Source organism: Dendropsophus ebraccatus, chromosome 1 (assembly GCF_027789765.1).
Source record: "Dendropsophus ebraccatus isolate aDenEbr1 chromosome 1, aDenEbr1.pat, whole genome shotgun sequence".
Taxonomy (NCBI): Eukaryota; Metazoa; Chordata; class Amphibia; order Anura; family Hylidae; genus Dendropsophus; species Dendropsophus ebraccatus.
Genome location: NC_091454.1, coordinates 199578914 through 199603446, shown reverse-complemented (window position 1 = coordinate 199603446; position 24533 = coordinate 199578914). Strand labels below are relative to the sequence as shown.

The window sequence follows — 24533 nt, the reverse complement described above, 5'->3', positions numbered from 1 at the left end:
TGCCGCGCACCGCTATTCAACAGTAGCGATGCACTGGTGGCGAACGACGATTTTAGGTCTGAACCTAAATGAACGATCAGCCGATGACCCGATCATCGGCTGATCGTTCTCTTTGTTCCAGGGAACGAGTAAGCGTAGATTTCTGCGCCCATTGTACACCCAGGCACAAGTCAGGACAGTTTCACTAAGAGGCGTGCACCTCTTCGTAAAACCGGTGGGGGACTTGAGGTCTTGTCCAACTTAAGATCGGTATACGAGTACGCCGGTCTTCATAAATGTCCCCCTGTATGTCTTGCTCTGTAGTTAACATTTAATGGACTTGGTGCAAAGTGACTGCTCTAGCTAATTTAGCCAGTAAGTAGCGATACATATAATATCAATGCTTACCTCATAGTAGCTGCACACAGTTACTGGGCTGATGTCTCTAAAAACATCAGGAAAGGGGGAAATGCATTCAAGTCATTTATACATCAACAGATTATAGACACCATGGATTATTTTGTGTTTGTAAACTATATTGGTAGTCCCCTACCCTACATTGTGACCTAACACAAACCCAGGCAGTGTGAAACCTAGTAGTAGGAGAGTTGGGTGATAGGCGTTCTGCTTCCTCCTGGATCATCATATCAGTGCACAGGTCAAAGTGGGTGTTAAGTGCTCACAGGGCAAAGATCAGAGGGCAGTGATCACCTGAGATGGGGGATCAGCGTCTGGGACTCATGAGATCAGTGTAAAAGTTAATTTTGGGATTAATGTTAGGGTGGTCAGGTTATTTATTTTTATTAACACTGGTGACTCCTCCTAGGACTGCAGACTGGTCATGACAATAATGCAGGAGTTCGTTGTCAATCACAGTGATCTGGTCTGCTTGCCGACAGCTTGTAACATTTGGTGGAGCTGCCCCTCTGTGACACAATAATCCTCACGTACTGTTACGTAGGAAAGGGTTAACTCTGCTTTGTGCCCAATTTCATAGATAGGAGTGAGGCCAGGCATCACCATGTTGTAGTGGGGAAAGGTTGGGAATCCCTGCTCTATCTTTAAGTTCTTTGAAATGGGCATATATGAGATAAAGCAACAATCAGATGAGCTGGGATTTTTTTTCTGGACTTCCTGTTAATTTTTCAATTAAAGAATATTCCCGGTAACCTTTCTCAACCTGAAACAGCCATAACAGGGAAGAACAGGGTCTTTCTACATGGGATAACATATCGTATTACATTCTGCATACAATGCTCGTATAGACCATTTGTCATAAATCCAACATCTCTATATTACTCCGAATTATATATACATATGAGGTTTACATTCTAGTGCAATAAAATTCTCTCAGACTGAAATACTAAAAAAAAAAAAAAAAAAAGGAAACACAAGGATGAGATGAAAGTGGTTTGAGGCTTTTGTTACAATAGTTTTAAGTCCCATATGTACAAATCATGAATACATTATTAACATAGGATCAACCAGAAGTCATCTTTCGATCCTTATAAAGGAAGAGCTATCTGTATGGAGAGGTCTTCCCTCCAGAATTATCATCAGTCTTTTCTTCGATAGAATAAAATCTTCATTTAGTTTAGGCTTTAGCACACACACTCAATAGACCGGCTATTGTTTCATAAGACTATTGGCCTGATACTGTACAGCTTGGATCCATGGTGGCTCTGTCTAGATATCTTGACTTGGTGGACCATCAAAGTGGTTAGGAGGTGTTAACCCTAAAAGGCATATAAGTCCTTAAGAGTAGATGAGACATTCTTTTTTAGATCGATCACAATCCAGGGTCGTGAATCACACTTGACTTCCTAACCTTGGGAGGTGGTGTTGGTGGTTTTGCTTCTTCTCTTTTTGGCAATGGTGGAGGTATCTGGAGAACATCAGAAAGGACAGAATGTTCAGTATAAGCGCCTTTAGGCTGGGTTCACACTATGTATATTTGAGGCTGTATTTGGTCCTCATAGCAACCAAAACCAGGAGTGGATTGAAAACACAGAAAGGCTCTGTTCACACAATGTTGAAATTGAGTGGATGGCCGCCATATAACGGTAAATAACTTCCATTATTTCAATATAACAGCCGTTGTTTTAAAATAACAGCACATATTTGCCATTAAATGACGGCCATCCACTCAATTACAACATTATGTGAACAGAGCCTCTCTGTGTTTTCAATCCACTCCTTGTTTTGGTTGCTATACAGCCTCAAATATACGTAGTGTGAACATAGCCTTAAACTGTAAATCCGAAAATATGCAATGCCATTTACCTCGGTGGAAAGTCGCTGGCTACCCTCATTAGATCTGCTTTTAGGAGGTGGTGGAGGAGGTGGCCCCATAATTTGTAATGCCATGTCGCCATGTGTAGAAAGTGAAGGGAAACCTGTAAAAATAATTGAAATTATCTCACTTGCGCAGAGAAGACATGCACACAGTTGTTTGCGTCACATTTAGTATAGGCATCCCTAGATAAGGCTTGTAGATTAAGACAACAAATTATCAACCCTTGCGTGAATCAGCAAAAGAGCCGAAAGATTAACAACCCCCAAATATAAAGGGTAAAAGAGTATAAAAATCTGAATGTACTACACTTACTATGTGTTCTTGGGGTTTTAGGAGTGATAGGAGAATGAGTAATAGGCGTTATTCCTTGATTTGTTGAGCTGGTGTGGAGGGTGAGACGGCCATCAGAAAGCTGAAGACTCTTTGGGCGCATCTTGGTGGATAACAAGCTCTGGGAACAGAGGAAATAAAATAGATGTGGTTGTAGATATGGCCCTTATCGCATTGTCTTTAACCAAAACCCACCCAATTTTTTCTATTGTTGTCTGCGATGTCACTCACCTCCCTCTCTCCAGGGCGCTCTGTGATTGTTTGAGACTGGCTGACATTATGCTTCAGTTTCATCATCCTGATGTCTCCATCTTCTCGGTCATAGTGTTCTTCATGTCGGGAGATGAGAGATCCACGACGAGGAGGTACAGGTTCTGGAAGAGAGCTTAGGAAAAGAGGGGACTTATTAAAGACTTGTTATTAAGTAACTAAATGCACCTAGGCCTCAGTAATAGTTTAACTGTGTAACCAATAAATGGAACACAGCCGGGAATACCAGAGCAAGAGAAAGGTTTATATATAATGGTTACAATAAAATAAGCAAGAATACTCAATGCCAAGCAGCAGCTGCAACATCAAGCCTTATGTATAAACACAGAAGATCAAGACTGATAGTAGATAAAAAGGACAGCATACTCATTGTACAGCTAGTAACATTGAACTTATGTCTAATACAGTAGTGTGAGGCTACTGTATTTAGTTCCCAACTAATGCCACAATTGTGCCTTTATATCACAACTAGACATGAGCGAATCTCACCTTCATCCAAACCCCAATACTCTGCATTTAATTACAGGTGGCTGAAGAAGTTGGATGCAGCCCTAGGGAGTCCTGTAAAACATGGAAACAGCCTATGGCCTTTGGCTGTATCCTTGTTTTCTAGGCAGCCTTAGGACTGCATCCAACTTCTTCAACCACGGGGAATGAAATGAACGTTTGGGTTCGGACAAACTCGAGCATGCTCAAGATTTGTTCATCTCTACTCACAACCAATGCCATGAACTAAGACTGAGAGTGTGACAGGAGAAGGGTTAGAGTGACACAAGGTGTGTCTGAGAGTGAAGGCGCTGATGTTGTCATCCATTCCAGGTTTTGGAACAGGATAATTAATACAAAGTCCAGCAAGAGGTAGAGAAAAAGCAAATAGTCTACATACCCTTCCGAGCCTGGTCTGGAGCTACCACTCCCTGAAGAAGAGGAAGACACAGTGGACAACCTTCTTAGAGTGGCAGATGTGATATATGGAACAACCACAGAGCCGGCTCGACTAAGCTTCCTATCTGTCAGACTGGAAGGCTGGAGTAGAGCAAAGAATAGCTGTGATATATGTCTGATAAAAACTAGTATCAATTTCTATGCTCTCCAGAATCTACAGAACTCTTACCAAAGTAATTGTCCCATACAGCTTTTCTACCTTGCCCCTAAGATCATGGAAACAGGACACAAGTCTGTCATGAAGAGGCCGTAGGTTCTCGGTCAACTTTTCACCATGAATCCGGATTCCTTGAGCCAGGAGAGGCATCTTTATTTAGAAAATGGAGACAGTGCAAGAGGTGGGTGAAAAGGTCAGATTATGACTGAAGGAGACTATGACTACTACAACTAAACAAAAAAATGGACATGATACTAGTGTCAATGACGAGAAAAATTACCCAAAAATGGAATCTTACCTGCAGAGCTATCAGCTGTTTCAGGAGCTCAATCTTGTCCTGGTCTCCAGGATGTTCTTGAAAGTAGCGCTCCGTAAAGAAAGCCTAAGACAGATAAGGAGATGTCATCAACAGTGCTTTATAAAGAAACGGGACAGGCGGAGGACCTAAGGCTCTATTTCACAGAGCGATAATTTGCCAAATCAGGCTATAGTTACATATATACCTGTTCAGGCTCCCCGATTTCCTCCTAGCTTCTCACCACAGTTGCTGCTGGCACGTCTGAAGCAGTGAGAGGCCACTCAGACAATCACTGGCTACTGCACTGTTCCATCTCATCCGGTGATTGGCTGAGCGGCATGTCACTTCAGAGATTGCCAGCAGTGGCTGCGATGAGCTTTAAGGACACCGGGGAGCATGGAGAGGTAAGTAAACCTTTTCTTCTTTACACTTTTAAAAGCAAGGCTGCATGGACATAGCTAATGATAACAGGCTTGTTAAGCGAACACAGATCTAGCAGATCAGTGCTCGCTCACATGAAATACACATTCTGTAACTGTCGGCCGACAGTTATCTTCCACATCCTCTCTTTACACATGAACGATCAGCATGGATGAACATTCATATGTTCCTTATAGGGAGGGGTAAGACACCACCAGACTGCCCTGGTGCCAGCTTATATCTCTAAATAAGATCCATCACACCAACCCCACATCCACTGACATCCCCTGTAAGTGTTGAGTCAGGTAGCTCCAATACACCTCTTGATTCTCCCTTTAACAGATGATGATGGTGGATATAGGGGTCGGGCATGACGGATGGAGTTTGGCAAACTTTAAAGTGTATGGGAACCTTAAGTCAGTATCATGTCCCAGAGCTGAAATCATAATTATGCAGGCTTCAGTGCTGAAAACTTCCAGAATTGTTTGCTTGCTTCTACTGTAGTTTGCCAAGAGTGTGTTTTACCCATTTGATATGAGATCAGGATATTAATGATCATAACCACCTTTTCATAGTTAGAGAATCCTCCCATGACGGCAGGGTCCACAATACCGTTGAGCAGCATAGAGAGTGGGTGCAGAGGGAGGCTGGGGTCTGCCCTGTGCTGCTGGACTTGGTGACTGATTTTTTCATTGGTTAACTCCATTGTCTCTATGGCATTCTGTAATGGACTGATCTCTTCCTATAGAAACAAATAAATGTTAGATGTCATTCCTGTGTGCACAAGCCATACTGAGAATGCATGCCTAGTGTATAAGCGGATGCATTCATGTGGTTGTATGAAATTAGGAAAAAAAGATGCCACCAATCCTATAAAAGGAGCTTGTTTGTTGTTGCATTGAATGTGACTACAATATCAGGAACTGCCAATGGGAAAGAGAGGCGCTATTTATGGAAAAAGGAAACAGAACTTCTGAATTTCCACTGGCTTCCATGTCTTGAATCACTTATACACATAGAAGGGGGCAAAGTGGGTAATTTTTTTGTGAACGTTTGCATTAAATTTTTACAATTTGACTTATGTTGTTTCCATGGTGGATATTTAGTGACCCAGCTCCATTCATTCTCTAGGGAGCTGCCAGAGAGAGCAGAGTACAGGACTCAGCTCTTTCCGGAGGCTCTATAGAGAATGAAGCCAGGAGCAAGGTCGCCAATAGAGAGAGGGCACAGAAGTCAGACCCCACGCGACCTCACACATGGAACAAGTATTTTTAAATCAGAAAACCCCTTTAATTGTTATAACAAACACGAAGGTCCAAAGAGTTACAAAAAAAGACAAAGGCAAGAACATAATTCTCCTTACTGTGTGTAAGTGCTTTACTTCGAACCACTTCAGGATGCCAGGAAGTTTATACGCCGTAGTAAACGTTGTCCTCTCGATCCACATTGTCTATACGGTGGAAGAGAAGACTGTTGGATTCATTGATTTCCCATAATCATGTAGTATCCCCCTTTAATAACCTACACAATGTGACACAATACATGTTTTCTGCTTAGAATAATGTTATATTGGCTCAATAGCCACAATTACAGCGGGGCCTCAAGCATTATGTCAATATATGCCATGGCCACCTACCCTACTAGAAGGGCAAAGCTAGTCCCCAGCGAAATCAGTATTCTATTGTGTTAGCACCATCAGTCACCGAGTAATCTACTAGTTAAATACACCTTTTTGGCTGTGCTTGAGAAGGGCTCAGATCTTGGCAGTTTAAAACCCTAGAAGCCATGGTCAATAGTCACTGTGGCATCTAGGCAGTCATACAAAATTGTGAGGGTACTGATGCAGACTGACAAAAAAACAAAAATGCAAGCTCTCATAAGGCTATATTAAAGAAAGTTTATGGCTCTTGATGAATTGAGTTGTTGAGTTGAGAATGAAAAAAAATGATACTGAAAATGGCATTGTACTTAAAGTGATTCTTTGTTTTTAATAAAAAAAAAAAAAACTAGCATTGGTACTTCGCCCTGTGCTGTGCCCCTATGCATAATCAGCGATGTGCATAGTGCTTTGCTTCTAGCCATGAAACTCAATTAATCAAACCAGGAAGGGGAGAGGGAGGAGGCATGCATGCTGCGGTTTGGCCATACCTAGAGCTCCAAGCATGATCTAGACCTGACAAATTCCCTTTATGGGGCTGTCTGATTGCTGTGTGGATATATACAGTAATACTTGTACTGGGCATCCATTGTTACACAGCTGGCCAGAAATCCCCTCAACACAGTAGGGGGGGGTTATGAAGACTGCTTCCAGCAGGTGTAGATTTGGATCATGATTTACGCCTGCAAGCGGGCGTAAATCATGATAAATGAGGTGCAGGAAGAGGTCACGCCTCCTCCCCACCTTGTCACGCCCCCAAGCTCCCCCAGCCCGCCCATTGGGCGAGTGGGGCATACGGCAGGCGTACACTAGGGAGAAGGGGTGAATCTGCTGCTTCTCCCTGGCGTACACCTCGGGCGGACCGTTCTTAAATGTCCCCCGTTGTGTAAGTACACTGCCCCTCCTTAACTCCTATACTGACACTGGAGCTGGTAGTACCATAGGATGTCAATCATCACCTTTCCTGCTAGGTATATATTACATACATATGTGAATAAGTCATCTTACAGCAAATTCATTGTCAGGATCTTTCTCTCCTCTTCGGAATGGCCGAGAGTAAGAAAAACTGTGCACCTCATTGAAGCGATAGTAACTAAAGGTGAAGAATGAAAACTCATATTAACCAGTACAGGGGTCATACACTACAGCTATGCAGTAGCTTGGGTCTGGGGTAGTAAGGGACCGACTCCTACCTGAGAATCTGTTCAGGCACCAGCTTGTCCTTATATCGAGGTGGAAGGTTCATCAATGGTTTAACACTGAAGCACTGCACGTCTATAGGATTTACTTAAGGAAATAAAATTGGAAGCGATCGCTGAAGCCTGAGCCGAAGTGGGAGAAGATGGTCAGAGCTTCTGCTGCGTACATTTTTACTAACCATGTAACCCTTTAAATTTACCATTATTGGTCCTAGTTTTACAGGGCACGTTGAGGCCAATAGGGACAGTTTTATTGGCCACACAGGAGATCCAGTCATCCGTTGATCGCTGGCCCTTTTACACTGATTAATTTTCGCTCTTAGGAGTGCTTTCTTTGCCTGAAAATCGTGTCGGACTCATCTTCGCTCATTTGCATATTGAGCCCGCAAATGAGCGGGCAGCCGTATCTCCACAGAGGGACCGGCATCAGGAGTGGGATCGGCAGGATGGGGTAATTATGGGGAGCTGTATCCAGGGGTAGGGTGGGTTTGGCGGGGAGTCCATGGGTAACCCTTAGCTGTAGGATACATTGCTTGGGGGAGTTTCTGATGTCATCTCCTGGGGGGGAGCTGCTGGAAAGCTTCACCGCATTAGGGAACTGAGTCAGAAGCCAAAGGTTAAAATCTTCAAGTCGCTCATATTCCTTTCCCCGGTATACAAAAATTTTGTTCTGTGTGAAAAACAATATGGATGTAAGCAAGTGTAATGTTAAGGAAGGAAGGAGTAATAGGTATTGGTGTAGGAAGCCAGAAGACAAGTGCAAGCATAAATACTGACAAAAGAGGGGTGCGTAGCTGTGTATTGTCTTACCCGCAGGAAGGAAGGGAACCCCTGACCATAGTACCCCACAGCAAAGTACTCCGGCTGTAACCTCAAGGACCGCATGATGTTCTGGTAGAAGCCAGCTTGTTTATTCTAAGAACAAAGAAAGGTGTCAGAGCATGCAGAATGGGGGACCCTGCAATGGGTGCAGCAGTATGAGACACTATAGGAAAAGCAATCGGAGAACCATTAACAATATTTTTTTTTTTAAGTATTTATGGCCGGTTATCTATGAGCTTTATGACCTTGGTTTATTCAAGGTGACATGATCATCAGATATTAGCCTGGCATGAAGGTAGCTGCCATACAGCTGTCACATTAAAGTATGTGGTGAGTAACTAACAATGTCCTATTGTGATTGGTGGGGGTCTAGGTATTAGGACCCCCAATGATCACCCAACCAAAAGGGACTTAAGAGTTTGGCTGGGCTCTGTGTCTGAGCCTGTAGTGCACGGATGTATGGACAGTTTTATAGACCTTGTCTAAATTTGTACACTGCATGTTTGGCTAGACCCCCACTGCTCAAAAGTTGTGCCAAGTCTTCATGACAAGTCCAGGTTTGCCACAACATTAGGTACACTTAAGGGGCTGAATAAATCTGTTTACTATCAGCAAAAAAATAATAAAACACATAGTATATGAATTAAAGATCATCAGGATATGTTGTAACTTTATTATTAGGCTAGGTTCACACTGCGTTTTTGCAATCCCTTTTTTTCCATCTGTTTTTTGCAAAAAACGGATGAAAAACTGATGAAAAAAACGGATGCATTTGTGTGCATCCGTTTTGATCCGTTTTTCCATTGACTTGCATTGTAAAAAAAAACGGATCCGTTTTTTTTTAACGGACACAAAAATAGTGTCAGCTACGTTTTAGTGTCCGTCAAAAAAAACGGATCCGTTTTAATCGGTTTTTTTTTTACAATGGAATTCAATGGAAAAACGGATCAAAACGGATGCACAAAAATGCATCTTTTTTTCATCCCTTTTTTGCAAAAAACAGATGAAAAAAACGGATTGCAAAAACGCAGTGTGAACACAGCCTTAGTGGGGATCCAACCTCTAAGACCCCAGCCGATTCTGGGAAACAGCAGCCCTTGTACAGCAACCCTTTTAAACACCCACAGTGCATTGATTTGAAGCAAAACTTCATTTAACTGAATGGGACTGGCCGTAGTTCCAGCACAACTGTGCATGCCCTCTTCTTTCTCAGAATGGATGGGGGTCCTGGAGGTCGGACCCCTACTAACTATAAAGTGATGGCATATCCTAGCAATAAAAGATGGACATAAAACAGTCCATGAACACTAATCATTCTATATACATTCACTACATGATTTTAGTACAAGATGTAACTGCAGGGGGAAGGACATGTGGCGATGGGTGAAAGCTCTAGCAAATTCATTACCAGCAGGACGCTGAGGGGCTCATAGTGGAAGATCTGGTTTTCGTACATCTCTATAAGCTCCTTGCTGCGTATGATCGCCTGTTCCCACACCTGTAATAGAAATGAGTTTACCATTTTAAGCAGTGACAGATCGGTGGTGGACAGTTCATGACCTATGGCCTTACATGGCGGTAGACTAACCTTGCCTTTATCAAAGAAGGATATGATCTCCAGGTAGAGTCTTTCCTTCAGCTCCTGCTGTGTGTATACTGTATAGCTGTCTCGCTGTAGCAGGTGAGGGGCACAAGGTTTATCTGACCACTACGGGGTAATAAAATAACACAATCAGGACCACATAGCATAGCTTAGTAATAGAAATCTGTGGACTGTGCCATAGAAGCACATAATCCCATAATGCAAAGTGTCAGTGCATTTCCAGAGTTGGAGGCTTATGTAGAGCTCTCACCTGCAGCAGCTCAGCATGGAGCAGCAGGGTATAGGCCGCCTCTGTGTAATTCTCCTTGCTGAGGTGCAGATCTCGCAGTTTGTACACATACCTACATAATAAAAGTCAAGGAGAATATAGTGAAGGCAATATGGCATCATACATTACCAGATACACAGGTCACACATACCTAATATAAATGTCCTCCCTCTTCTTCTCTTTATAGAAGTTCTGTGCAAGAGAAATGACGACAAGGAAAGTATATAGTGATCAAACACATGCTATGATAGCAAATATATGTGTGTTTGTGTATAACAATTGTACAGTCAGTTATTCCAGGTGCAAACTGGAGGAAAATTATATGTTTAGATCAATCGGGGCTGGATACTGATAACCTACCGATCACTGAAATTAAGAGACAGAAGAACTCAGCTTAACATTGTACCCTTGTCATTGTCCCTGTTTGATGTTTGAATCAGTACGGGAGGGATGTAAAGAGAAACAAGCTTAACATACCTCTCCCTGTGCCCCTGAAGTGCTACCTTGCCGTTTCAGGATCCCCGGCTCCAGCGACATTACGACCTGGCTGGTAGGTTACCTGCTCAGCCAATCAGCGACTGGGGAGGGACACTGCTGCATTCACTGATTAGCTGATAGGGCAATCCATCAGCCAGGTCAGGCATTTTCTCCTGAGTAGTAAAGACATCGGGACTCAGGGGATAATGAATTCTGGCAGGGATCCTGAAGCCTATGATGCAGCACATAGGGGGCGTGGAGAGAAGTAACACCCGAATTCATTTTAAATAATAGAAATAATTTTAGAAGTTTTCTGATTTAAAAATACTTGTCTCCTATTCCCAGGATAGGGGACAAGCATGAGATTGCGGGAGGTCCAACCTCTGTGCCTCTTCCCCCGGAGATCTCTGTATGTGCTGTAATCGGCTCTCTTTGGTGGCTCCATAGAGAAAGAATAGAGCCTCGAGTCACGTGCCGACCCACACCTCGATTCATAACAAAGGAGGAGGTCAAGGAATCTTAAGGGTGCCTTCACACGTATCGTATCGCTGCAAAATTTCTCTCACATTAATCCACAGTGATACTGATTGCAATAAACAAAAAAACAGAAGGTGCAACAGCAACCAACAGGTGCAGGGGCTCACCGTATATACTTCTCCCAGCGTACACACGGTAAACACCTGCTCTGTACATATTAAAAAGTTAGGATCTTAGCAAACTATTTGATCAAACAGAGTGTACCATGTCACTACGTTAAGGCGTCCTCGAGACATGGTCCCTACTCTAGCATTTACACACTAGCAATGGCCTCTCCTGGGCTGAATAAGCCTACAACTGGGCAGATAGGAGCCAAATTGCTATAAAGTCAATGTATGTGTATTCTCGCTGCGATTTTGATGCGTGTCTGGTGCGATTTTTATATGCGAGTTTTGATTTTCACATGATTTTCACTGGAGAGTTTAACACCACAAAAACCCAGCTACTTTCGTGCGAGTTTCAGGCGAGTTTTGTGCGATAAATACGCAGCGATACGGTATGTATGAAGGCACCCTAAGGGTCTGTTCACACGTACAGACTCGCTGCATAAAACTCGCATCAGAACTCGCATCAAACTCGCATGAAAGTAGCTGCGTTTTTTGTGGTGTTGAACTTGCCTCGCATGTAAAAATTGCACCAAAGGCAGCGAGAATACACATACATTGACTTGATAGCAATCAGTATCGCTGTGGATTTATTTGTGAGAAAGTCACAGCGATAAATACGCAGCGAGTCTGTACGTGTGAACAGACCCTAAAGAAGATTCAAACAGAGACAATGAAGCATCAATTCCCCTACAGACAAAATTATGACAGGCCACATAACATGCCAAAGGTTTTCTGAAACTAGAGGTACACTTTAAATGAATTGTCAAATACAGCAAATGAAGTTAGAAAAACGACAAAATTCAACATATTAGAGAATAGATTTTGGAACCTGTACATATAGATAATTTTGTAAGGGTGTATTCATACCAGCAGGTTGACAGTGCAGCTCATCCGGTTCTCTTCACTCTCATCATTGGCGATCGTGCGATAGTCCAGGAGGTTCTCCAACAAGCTGCTCACCAGGACAGTAAACACCTCCCCGGAGCTGGACAGATACTTGTGTTTTCTGCAGTGTTCCAACAAACTGAGGACAAATATCAGGGAAGATTATGATAAAGAGAGGACAATGAATGGAGAAGAAGGAGGAGGCCACACAAGAACCATGTGTTCCCTTACTAGTTTCCAATGAATTATGACATAACATGAACCCCAAGGGCAATAAACTCACAGTTTCTCCAAAAGATCTTTATATTGTCTGTCTCCTCGTCCTCCCTCCACCTCTTGATCCAGACGTGTGATCAGCTCATTCTCAAACTACACAGGATAAAAAAAAAAAAAAAAGTGAAGCTACCAACTCAACTATATGGCCTAAAAGATTTTAGCTGACCCTATAGGCAGGTTCTGATCCCACATGTATAGTAGGACAACCTGCATGTTGGTTAACTTTACACCCGCCTTGTGTTTTGAAGTTACTAGTGCTGAGCGTACATGTCAAAACCGAATGTTCGATCTGCATTTGACTTCCGCTGTCTGTAGAACTTGGACGCAGCCCTAGGGCTGCCAGGAAAACGTGGATACAGCATATGGTTTCCATGCTTGCAACAACGTCCTTGAGCTGCATCCAAAGTTTCCAGCTACCAGGAGTCAAACACAATGTATTCGAAACCTAACATCCGGCAAGTTCGCTCAACGATCATATAACCTATAACATTATGATCTAGCTACAGCCTAAGCATGCATGCCTGGAAAAGAACTGGGGATGTGAAGAGAAGACTGAGAAAACATAGATAGATCTTTCCAAAGCACCAACATGCTTAGAAGCCATCGAGTGATGATTAAAATGTCCGATTTTCCAATGAACATTCTGCTCTGCCAAATATATGACTAAATGTCCTCACCCTGCCGATAAGGAGTGACGTTTGTCATCACTTGTGTCGGGTGAGGTTGGAATAAAAAGACAGGAAAAAGGAAGTGAACATTTGTTTCCCCTAACATTGGCCACGTGTATTATTCTGTGTACCATCTCGAAATACGTCTCTAATGTTTGGACCAGCAAAGAATAAAAATAGCCAGTGCCACCTACCATATGGAAATGGCCACTACCACTGAAGTTATGTTCATGCTGCATCATGTCAAAGAAGATAGGTATGGTTGCCTTGCGAAGGTCTGGTTCTGGCGTGAGGGTCACCTCAAGGGTTGGTCCCACCATGGAAGGGATGAACTTAATCTTGTGAGGTCCTAATGAAGAGATCCATGGGGAATAGGTTAACCTTATAAGCAAATATTGTATTTTATACATTTAATACTAAATCAAAAGATCTAAATGACTGGCCTTGCCTACACATTAGATAGGCAGTCAACCATTCTGTTACTAAGGAAGCCCACTGCAATAGTGGTTTGCAATTCTGTAGCCCCTGCCTTATACATTCACATATGAAAAGAGGTGTAATGTCATATACAGCAATGAAATTAGCCACATACCTAGATTATACCACATATCCCTGATCCTCAGGCCAATTTCTTTCCTCATGTCCCCGTATCTGAAGGAAGCAATAGATTATTTAATATATATATATATATATATATATATATATATATATTACACACACAATGGTAACAGATACACACAGTGCACATCACAAAACTGACTTCATCCTGAGGACAACCATAACACAAAGACAGTGGCTTCTAACATCTGCTTGGTCACAAGTGGTTCAAGACTATTTCTAGCTCTGTGAACATTGTAATGATGTCTCTTTTATACTTTCCATAGTGAAGTCTCATAACTGTCTAAAACTGTGCATAGACACATATAACTGCAGTCTGCAATGTCAGTGGGGTAGCTATACAGGCTGCAGTGGTAACGTACGTCCTAGATGCTATTACCTAAGTTGGCTGAAGATCCCTCTTAAAAGAACACCAGTACTATGAACAACAAATGATAGATAGGAGACTTGATAGAATTTTTACACAAGAGCCCAGGAAAAAGAATGGATGTTCAGTTTTAAAACTATGTTTTAGGTCGAGGTGCCAAGTCAAGTAATAATAAATATTTATAGAGGCTCAATGATTTTGATTCTGACTGCCTTCTGGTACCACCAGGGGGAGCTAACGCCATTCTGTTCTACTATCAGTATAAACAGTATGCAGTAAACTGGTATGCTCCTCCTGGTGGTGGATGCAAAAACCTAGATTATAATTTTACCCTATGAGGGATATGAAGCAGCATAAATTACAAAAATCAATTATCTTTATAACTGTTGAAGCAACAGTTATAAAGATAATTGATTTTTGTAATTTATGCTGCGTTTACACGAAACGATAATTGGCCCGATCGTACGATTAACGATGTCGGAGTAACGATTTGTTTTTTCATAACGATCAGTGTTTAGACGGTACAATATATAGCAGGGAAAATCGTTTTGCGATCGTTTTGCAATCGCTTAAGCCTATCTCACACATTGGTTAAATCGGCGAACGACTGTTTACACAGAACGATCTGCGAATTTTTTGCGAACGACGAACGACGATTTGAGAACATGTTGTAAGATCGAAATGAACGATATCTCGTTCGTTGTTTGATTGTTTGCTGCGTTTACACGTACGATTATCGTTCGAATTCGATCAAATTCGCACGACAATCGTTACGTGTAAACGTACCATTAACCATTTACATTTTAAAAAAAATAATTATACATTTATGTTGAAGAGTGGACATACATTCACGTTAAATACATAGGATGCAATTGTAATATGTATCACTTAATGTTACGTCATCAGTATAGTCACACACACATTTCCATGCTCTTACTTGCACAGGATCTTATGCCGCTTCTCCTGAGAAAACTTGTGCAGCTGCAGAGACTCGTGGGTTAACAACGACACGGCCAAGTGGAAGAAGTTATTCCAAAGCTGAGGGAGATATAAAAAAGTCGTGCAGAGATCAGAGGAGGCACTGGCAGTGGTAATACATGTCTGAAATTTCCCAGAACCCAACACAAATTACATTAGTAAATTTCAATGTGCTCATGAACCTCTATAGAGCTGTAGGTGCTATCCTTTATATTATACACTAGGCCAGGAGTGGGGAACGTCCGGCCCACGGGCCGGATCCGGCCCGCAAGGTCCTGCGGTCCGCCCCCGGCTGATAGTAAAATGTCCCTGCTGTATTCTTTACCGCGCTCCTTAGCAGTCAGGGAGCGCGGTGTAGAGGTGGGTGGGCACAAGGCCGCCGTGCGATAGGCCGCATCCCCTGTCACTCCCACTTATTGGTTGCGTTCACCAGAGCGGCCAACCGCTGCGGCGCAACGACTGTCCTCCGCGCCATCATCTGCCACATGCTGTGTCCGACAGGTGGAGGTCCCCTGGAGAGCGAGGAGGAAACAGGTGCGGGAATGCAGGGGGAATAAGGAGCGGGAGTGCGGGGGACTCAGCAGCAGGTGAATGAGGAGCGGAAGTGCGGGGGAATGAGGAGCGGGAGTGCGGGGGAATGAGGAGCGGGAGTGCGGGGGGAATCAGGAGCGGGAGTGCGGGGGGTTCACGGGAGGCACAGCTGTGACAGCATGATATACAGGGGACACATGTGGCAGCATTATTCTGTGCCCCTGGCTATAATGCTGCCACATGTGCCCCCTGTATATAATGCTGCCTCATGTGCCCCCTTTATATCATGCTGCCACATGCTGTGCCCCCTGTTTATCATGCTGCCACATGTGCCCCCTGTTTATCATGCTGCCACATGTGCCCCCTGTTTATCATGCTGCCACATGTGCCCCCTGTATATAATGCTGCCACATGTGCCCCCTGTATATAATGCTGCCACATGTGCCCCCTGTATATAATGCTGCCACATGTGCCCCCTGTATATCATGCTGCCACATGTGCCCCCTGTATATCATGCTGCCACATGTGCCCCCTGTATATAATGCTGCCACATGTGCCCCCTGTATATCATGCTGCCACATGTGCCCCCTGTATATCATGCTGCCACATGTGCCCCCTGTATATAATGCTGCCACATGTTCCCCCTGTATATAATGCTGCCACATGTTCCCCCTGTATATCATGCTGCCACATGTGCCCCCTGTATATCATGCTGCCACATGTGCCCCCTGTATATCATGCTGCCACATGTGCCCCCTGTATATCATGCTGCCACATGTGCCCCCTGTATATCATGCTGCCACATGTGCCCCCTGTATATCATGCTGCCACATGCTGTGCCCCCTGTATATAATGCTGCCACATGCTGTGCCCCCTGTATATCATGCTGCCACATGTGCCCCCTGTATATCATGCTGCCACATGTGCCCCCTGTATATCATGCTGCCACATGTGCCCCCTGTATATCATGCTGCCACATGCTGTGCCCCCTGTATATAATGCTGCCACATGTGCCCCCTGTATATCATGCTGCCACATGTGCCCCCTGTATATCATGCTGCCACATGCTGTGCCCCCTGTATATAATGCTGCCACATGCTGTGCCCCCTGTATATCATGCTGCCACATGTGCCCCCTGTATATCATGCTGCCACATGTGCCCCCTGTATATCATGCTGCCACATGCTGTGCCCCCTGTATATAATGCTGCCACATGCTGTGCCCCCTGTATATCATGCTGCCACATGTGCCCCCTGTATATCATGCTGCCACATGCCGTGCCCTTGAATATAATGCTACCAAATGCAGTACCAGCCCACGTAAAAACGCATCGCCGAGGAAAAGTCCGTCCGATCACATTAACAGGGAGTTTATTTTCATTTTTTATAATGTTATTTTGTACGGCCCTCGAACTATTTTGTAAAATTCCAAATGGCCCCCGACAGGAAAAAGGTTCCCCACCCCTGCACTAGGCTGATCCATTGCTCATGAGGGTGAATAATCACAACACATAACTTTCTTTATCAACCATGTTTAAAGCTAGACTCTTCTCTATCTGAAGGTAGATGTGACCACCAACAAGTATGACCCCAAAGATGTGAACGAGTCCTTTCTCTATGAGGAGGTGAGGCAAGTAAGTAAACCATTTTATAAGCAGATGAAAAAAAACACCTGCCAGGCACCTCTGTTGGCACAGTTGAAAGAATGAAAAGTGTTATCCCAAGATTAAAGGTTATTTCCTACGCACAGGATCATAGACAATGGATTGGTGGGGTTCTAACCGCTAGGACCCTCACTGATCATGTAAACTGAGGCTAGTGAATGGATTAGCAGTGCATGTACTCAACTACTTTTTCATTCACTTTCTATGGGACTTCCAAACTTCAGCATTCAGCACTGGCAATGTACATTAGCCCCACAGAGTATAATCAAAGTAGTTGGGAAGCATGTACGCTGCTGTGGATATGGTGTAACTTTTAAAGGGGAACTCTTGCACACTCCAAAAATACAGTGCAGACAGGGGGTGTAGGAAAATAATGCTCACCTGTCCCTTTATCCCCTGCAGCGATGCATCACCGATCACGGACCCCCGCCGGCCTCTTGAAGCTCCTGCAGTGTCACAACCCAAATGATGGAATGCCCGCTCAGCCAGTCAGGGGACACTGCTGCAGTCACCAGTTAGCTGAGTGTATACTTTTCCTTGGGTAGCGGGGGCATGGGGACAGGCAAGTATACATTCTTTATTGTGTTTTCCCAAACACACCTGCTCTTACTGTTTTTTTGGGAGGTTTTGACAGAGTTTTCCTTTAACCTTGGAATAACCACTTTAAAATGGTAATTCGCTTTCAGCATACAAATAATTCAAAGCTTTACAATTTTTTAGGGTTGTCAAGACCTCTGCTTGCTGTCATTTAACTACTGTGTTTGTACATAGTTTCCTAGCAGTGCATGAACATGTGAAGGAAGCAGTGGTGTAGACATGAGGGATGTCCACTGTGGACTGCACATATCCAATAGGCACCTCTCCTGTTAGGTATAGCTCCAGTGAATTATACCTATGGAGTACATTGAAAAGTGTGTGTATCAGTTCTATATTATCTCCTTAGATTTGCTGTGAGAGGTAACATTAGACGTAAAAAGTGCTCGGGCAGCGTTTCCTTTATTGCCGATTTCATTATGTTGATGCTGAGACAGCCCCAGCATAAAATCCATGTGATTACCCGCCATGAATCCAATCTTGATGCAGATGGCATTTTTGTAAAAGCGGCATAAAAATGCTTTCACATTAATTGAAAGAACAGACCTTTCCCAATTTCCCTGGCAGACTGCTCCATAGTGTGACCGCCCTTACCGGTAAGTAGAGCGCTTTATACTAAACTCCACATCAGCCAGAGACAACCTTCAAGCTCCAGAAGACACAGAGCCGACATTCTCACCTGCAGCTCAAAGTTGGTCTGATCCAGGAAGAACTTATTCAGGACAACAGAGAACCTGTTCATGGCCCGTAGGAACACCCTAAAAGTGCAAAAAAAATGGAAATTAATAACTTCATAGTTCTTTTAGATCCTCAGGTACAAAATCTTTGTGCTCCTTTACTTTAAAAACACATTTTCTTTCTTCTTTTTTTTTTTGCTGCATATCTCCCCTTCCTTCGAATTCATGTAAAGTAAGTCTGCTGTTATGGAGACAGTGAAGCTATATTCCAGTCATTGTCACCAAATCTGTGAGCTCCCATTGCACTTGCCACAACCTCACCTTCCCCTCTCCATACTCCTTCTCACCACTTGAATCGGTGCCAAGGCTGCTGTAATCACAGGACTTTGATAGTTAGTAAGTTCCTATACAGCTGAGATGGGGACGTTGGAGCCTTCCACCTATTGCAAAACTACAATTCCCATTATGTGAACTGTAACTTTTCAACAGCGGGAGAGATGCAGGTTCCCTGTCCTTGCTCTAGCGACATAAATACAGCTCGTCAGTAATTGCTTTATATTTAATTGTTTAGGTTATCCGCATCTATCTGTTCTTCCTGCTGCTGATGTCTGCAGGGAGAAAGTAAAGGGCTGCAGTAATTTTGTCATGGTCATTAAAAAAAAAAAAAAAATTTAATGTTTTGATTGGTTGTGGTCTGGTTGCTGAAACTCTCTCTCTTTCTCCCACAGTCTCTCTACTTGCTGCAAAAGACAGAATCTATAGACATACAGTAGCTGTCTATATGGAGCTGTCTCTTGCATCAAGGAGAAAGACAAGAAGAGAATTGCCTAGCCAAAACCTTTTCCATTTCTTCTAAGCACCCAGACCACTGCCAAATCAAAGCTGATGATGTTTCTATAGGCCCTATTACACAAAGCCATTATCAGCAGTATTTGGACATTTATTGGCCTTTACGGGCGATAATCGCTTGGTGTAATAGCTACTGTTAAAAGGCAACGATCAGACGACATGCACAATGTCGGCGGATCCTTGTCTTTAAACATGTTGGAAAAATTTTGAAAGATAACAACAGCTGTGCAATAGCAGACCACTGTTATCTCTAATGGGCTCCTCGGTTGGTCTAAAGATCGCCCAGGCAGCCCCCCGCAGTTTCCTGAGCCCCCCCACTCTTACCCGCTTGTTGTTGGTGCATGTAATAGCGCCAGCAGGGAACAAGGAGCACACCAGCACTGACCTGACAGGTCGGCACTCGCTTGCTCCTCACCACTGGCCCGTGTAATATGACATATTATATATATGACATATCATATTTTTAAGGACAGTGACACTTCAAGTCTCCTTCTACACCAACCTTTAGTAAAACCTATGGATTGTGCAACATACAAGTGTATAAAGCTAACATATAGGATATAGCATTCATTATTTAGATTAGAAACTTGGATTGACTAAAACAAACGTGCTTTTTTTTCAGATGTACACTAGGAAGAGAAAAAAAGAGAACATATAGGAAGAAGAAGACACCCACTTGTTCTGTGTCATAGTCATCAGCATCCAGTCTCGTGGGAACACTCGTTTTCCAATCAGATCCTTGAACATGATAAATGTTTCCATCAGGAAATCCTACACAAGGTGGGTAGAAATGATGGAAAGTTGTCTGAGACGAGACCATGAGAAATGGACGTTTTAATGGATAGTATCACAAAAGGAGCAAGGCTTACAATGATGTCTTGTCGAGTCTTGAAAGTGCTGATGTAGTGATCGTAGTGATAATCTTCCATCTGTCGGAGAACGGCTGTCATACAGGCTACAAAACGGCCCTAAACAAGAAACACTTTCCTCAAAACTCATCCACATTATGACCCCTACACCACAGCCCTGGACTATCCTATCAACACTCAAAGCAGATGGACTCTTCCCTAGTTCCTCATTGAATACTTACTATATGTGGTGACTGGCGACTCATCCCAATAACTGTTCGGTTCACTCTTCGTAGCAGACGCTCCATGATGAGCTGGATATGCTGCGTAGAGTCACACTGTACAAACAGAAGATACCACTTATCATCTAGAATAATAACCTAAATAACACAACTTATTGCTTAGGTGTCCCTTTGTGAATGGAGAAATGGCCAAGCATGCGCTCCTTTCAAAGTCTATGGGTCGGCTGAATATAGTGCTTATTTGAATCAGGTACATCGCTTTTGTTACATCAATATACTGACACTAGTGTGGGGATGCCAGCGGCGGGCTCCTTCTTTTGAACTGCGTCCCGGTTCCCACACATGGCCCCGGTCTATTCCCGAGCACTGGCCTTGCCTGAAGCACTGGAGGCGAGCCCACCTGCCCCAAGTGTGACATTCTGACCTACCCAGTGCCTGGGAATAGACTGGAACCTTGAACAGGAATCGGGCCGTGGTTCAAAAAAAAGGACCGCGCCACCGGCATCCCTGTGCTGGGGCCAGCTTATTGATTTAACAATCTTAATGTTAACATTAATGTTGTTCCAGGATAGCCAGTAGCGGTTAAAACTCAGTTAATATGCGATTGGGAATAAGAATAGACTTGACCATCAATACCAATGTCAATTCTCTTAACAATATAAGTTGATTGCAGTCATGTCCGATGACTATACCATGTGGACACAACACACAAACCTTCAAATAATTTTTTTGCCCTGTCTGTAAATAAGCCAAGCAGGTAAAGACCATGGGGACATGTCATGTCTAATCCCAACACTTTCAGTCCTGCTCCCTTCTAGGAATGTACCCGACAACCCTAATTCTTATCATACTTCCATCACCGTTACTGGTACTCACCGCCTCCTTGTTCTGGAGAACCTCTAGTATATTGCTGAGGAGCTGTCCGCTGGCCTCATAGTCTGGTTTGTTATAATTGTCATCCAGTTGTCCGCTCAGCTGGTCAATGAAATGAGGTAAAAGGGCATCTCTACATTCTGCAAATATATATATATATATTTTATATTTAAGTTTTAAATAATTAAATAGCATATATGTATACACACATTATTATATTATTATTCACCTGGTTGCAGAAAGAGGTCACTTTCCACCACTTTGCACATGCAGGTCAGTGTCTGATGGACGAGTTGGTCTGGAGGAACGCTCTGTAAGAACTTGGCAAAGAGGATGCTGTGAAGTAAGAAGGAGGTCTTGAAATCTGATTCACCACTGTAGTCACTTGGCCAAACATATCAAACTGATTGGCATGGGAAAACCTTAACCCATCATAGACAACCCCCTTTAAAATGCATCTGCCACAGTAAGAAATTGTGGGGGGTCCGACCCCCATGCACATTATACAGTTGGCCAGTCGGGTTTCAATGGCTTTTCTCTAATTTGTATGGAGGTCTTTACACCCATGGTATACTTAATTTAAAGTGATTGTTGCTTTCCTTAAAGGGGTTTCCTTAAAGGTGCAGTGCAGCACTCAGTGGCTCCATAGAGAATGACTAGAGCTGCGAGTCACGTGCCGACCTGCAGCTTTATTCAAAACGAAGAAGCCGGGGGCCGATTAAAGATCACTGGGGGGCACGAAGGTCAGACCAACTGCGATTTATTACTTGTCCCTATCCTGTGGATAGGGACATGTAAATTTTAATCTGAAAGCCCCATTAAGGAAAGTAACAAATCACTTTAAATTCAGTATATCATGGGTTTAAAGACCTCCATACAAATTAGAGAAAAGCCAGTGAAACCCGACTGGAAAACTGTATAATGTGCATGGTAGCCTCTCGACTTTCCCTCCCGAACAATTGATATCAGTGGGAAAAGCATGGGGGTAAAGCATGCTTAAGGTCAATGCCTTTACATATATAGGAGAATCGTAGCTGTTGGTGGAGTAAGTGTTTGTCCGATGTATATGAAGACATAAGTATGGCTACCTGTGATTGATTAGACCATAGTCCATAGAACTAATAATCTGTAAAGTATTAAGGAGATGAAAACGTCTGGCCAACATGATTTGTCCGTGCGATGGCCGAACATTCCACCCACATTCTCTCTCATCATTTACCTCAGCTCCACTGGATCAAAGACTGTTTTCAAGTGATTTATAATTCCTGGAAGATACTTCAATGCAGCAGCCTGTAGAAGAACACAACAATAGGTTTATATACAGACCATATTGTCTGCCAGGAAGCTGGTATACAGCTGGGTAAAGAAGAAATGGCCTACCTAGGCCGCTCACACACCTTAATCTTCACTGCTTCCTGCAATGGTCGGTCCATCAGTTCATTGAAGGCCAGAAACAGCTGTCGTATGGAGTCATTGAACTGGTCTTTTCCTTCTCCCTGACCGTAAAACCTGACGGGTCAGCATATTAAGAATCATATATTCATTGCCTTACTAAGATACATTTCTCTACTGTAAGCAGTGACCCATTGCATTGTGTGCATTGTCTAATTCTCATGCATTGCTTCTCAAGTTTTTCAAGTGTAACGTCTACAATGCTTTCCTATAGGGTTATGACATCATCATCATTTTTCGCTGTAGCAAGTTCCACACCCCCCTCTTCCCATATAGTTGACTACCAGCAGTTACACACTACACAACAGCTGCTAATAGATTAAGACACTAACCTTAGGTACAGGTCTCTGGACTGGACAATGAACCGGAACAAGTACTTTATGGCTTTAAGGGATGAGAAGAGCATCTCCCTATAACTTGGATCATCAGCGCTTCTCACATACCAGGTCAACACCTTGATTAACTTCCTATGCACAATAAAAGGAATACACAAAATATTAGTAAATAAATATATATATATATATTTATTTATTTATATATCTATAAGTAGTCGAATGAGGCAGCACTCCAATATATAGTGAAGAAAAAAGTGATTTTATTCACCCATAAATGTGCAACCTTTAGATCTCTCATTGAGCTCTTTTTTAAGCAGCCTGCTTGAAAAAGAGCTGCTTGAAAAAGAGCTGCTTGAAAAAGAGCTCAATGAGAGATCGAAAGGTTGCACATTGATGGGTGAATAAAATCACTTTTTTCTTCACTACATATTGGAGTGCCGCCTCGTTCGACTACTTGTAAATTTGGTGGCTACCTGAGTTCGTGCACCCACCTGAGCCTTTGAGCCTACACAGTGCCGTCTAGCAACCTCTTCTTGTATATATATCTATATATACACACACACACACATATACACCGAGCCTCCCGAACACAGATTTGTTCCGAACTTTGCAAAAAGTTTGATTCACTACGAAACCAAACCTTTTGCAAAGTTTGGACAGGTTCAGGGAGGGTGGCTGCACGTTTAAAAAAAAAAAAAGTTGTTCTCTGCTATCCGCGCACTCCCTCAGTGTCCCTCCAATAATCTTCTCTGGTGAAAGCCCAATCAGCCAATCACAGGCTGACTGGGACAGGACAGCTCAGCGGCCTGTGATTGGTTGAGCAGACAGTAACTTTTGTCTCCAGAGTGACAGTCCACTCAGCCAATCACATCAGTCAGCCTATGATTGGCTGAGCGGGCCTTCACCAGAGAAGACAACGGGACAGGACCAGAGAAGAAGGAGCACAGACATGCAAGTATAATGAGCGGCTTGTTAAAGTTTGGTTCAGCACTAACCCCTTGCAAAACCGAACGTTTACAAGTTCACTCATCTCTACTCTTGGCTATGAGGCTACACTAGTACGAGTGCAGGAGGCCACCAGGGTGACCACGATAGAAAACCCACCAGAACGGCGCACATCTTACCAGATTGCTTACTTACTCATAGGCCAACGTTGTACTAAAATGCTTGGTGATGTACGTCTCCAGGACCGGATTAAAGTGCTGAAACCTAATATCTGCGATCAGTGAAATAATAAAAACCTGGAAGAACAAGAAAAAAAAAAAAAACAAGACAGGAGTGATGATGTCAGAGAATGAAGGAATGTCTAAGG

The 24533-nt window shown here is 43.3% G+C and overlaps 1 protein-coding gene across 1 annotated transcript in view; it reads right to left on the bottom strand.

The window, feature by feature from the left end:
- Nucleotides 1-1248: 1248 nt before the first annotated feature.
- DOCK5 (dedicator of cytokinesis 5) overlaps nucleotides 1249-24533 on the bottom strand; it is a 63661-nt gene continuing 40376 nt past the window's right edge. Inside the window, exons 21-52 of the mRNA XM_069944328.1 lie at nucleotides 24362-24462; nucleotides 23219-23353; nucleotides 22832-22943; nucleotides 22654-22724; nucleotides 21664-21770; nucleotides 21438-21574; nucleotides 20562-20657; nucleotides 20341-20439; nucleotides 20148-20242; nucleotides 18625-18703; nucleotides 15117-15217; nucleotides 13787-13845; nucleotides 13389-13543; nucleotides 12534-12619; nucleotides 12233-12389; nucleotides 10396-10436; nucleotides 10227-10317; nucleotides 9962-10081; nucleotides 9782-9871; nucleotides 8362-8466; nucleotides 8080-8221; nucleotides 7546-7627; nucleotides 7361-7445; nucleotides 6059-6145; nucleotides 5261-5437; nucleotides 4276-4359; nucleotides 3990-4127; nucleotides 3762-3901; nucleotides 2837-2990; nucleotides 2588-2726; nucleotides 2263-2375; nucleotides 1249-1864 (exon numbers count right to left, since the gene is read on the bottom strand). Of these exons, the coding sequence (XP_069800429.1) occupies nucleotides 1769-1864; nucleotides 2263-2375; nucleotides 2588-2726; nucleotides 2837-2990; nucleotides 3762-3901; nucleotides 3990-4127; nucleotides 4276-4359; nucleotides 5261-5437; nucleotides 6059-6145; nucleotides 7361-7445; nucleotides 7546-7627; nucleotides 8080-8221; nucleotides 8362-8466; nucleotides 9782-9871; nucleotides 9962-10081; nucleotides 10227-10317; nucleotides 10396-10436; nucleotides 12233-12389; nucleotides 12534-12619; nucleotides 13389-13543; nucleotides 13787-13845; nucleotides 15117-15217; nucleotides 18625-18703; nucleotides 20148-20242; nucleotides 20341-20439; nucleotides 20562-20657; nucleotides 21438-21574; nucleotides 21664-21770; nucleotides 22654-22724; nucleotides 22832-22943; nucleotides 23219-23353; nucleotides 24362-24462 (3474 nt within the window). The 3' untranslated portion in view covers nucleotides 1249-1768. The remainder of the gene's footprint in view (nucleotides 1865-2262; nucleotides 2376-2587; nucleotides 2727-2836; nucleotides 2991-3761; nucleotides 3902-3989; nucleotides 4128-4275; nucleotides 4360-5260; nucleotides 5438-6058; nucleotides 6146-7360; nucleotides 7446-7545; nucleotides 7628-8079; nucleotides 8222-8361; nucleotides 8467-9781; nucleotides 9872-9961; nucleotides 10082-10226; nucleotides 10318-10395; nucleotides 10437-12232; nucleotides 12390-12533; nucleotides 12620-13388; nucleotides 13544-13786; nucleotides 13846-15116; nucleotides 15218-18624; nucleotides 18704-20147; nucleotides 20243-20340; nucleotides 20440-20561; nucleotides 20658-21437; nucleotides 21575-21663; nucleotides 21771-22653; nucleotides 22725-22831; nucleotides 22944-23218; nucleotides 23354-24361; nucleotides 24463-24533) is intronic.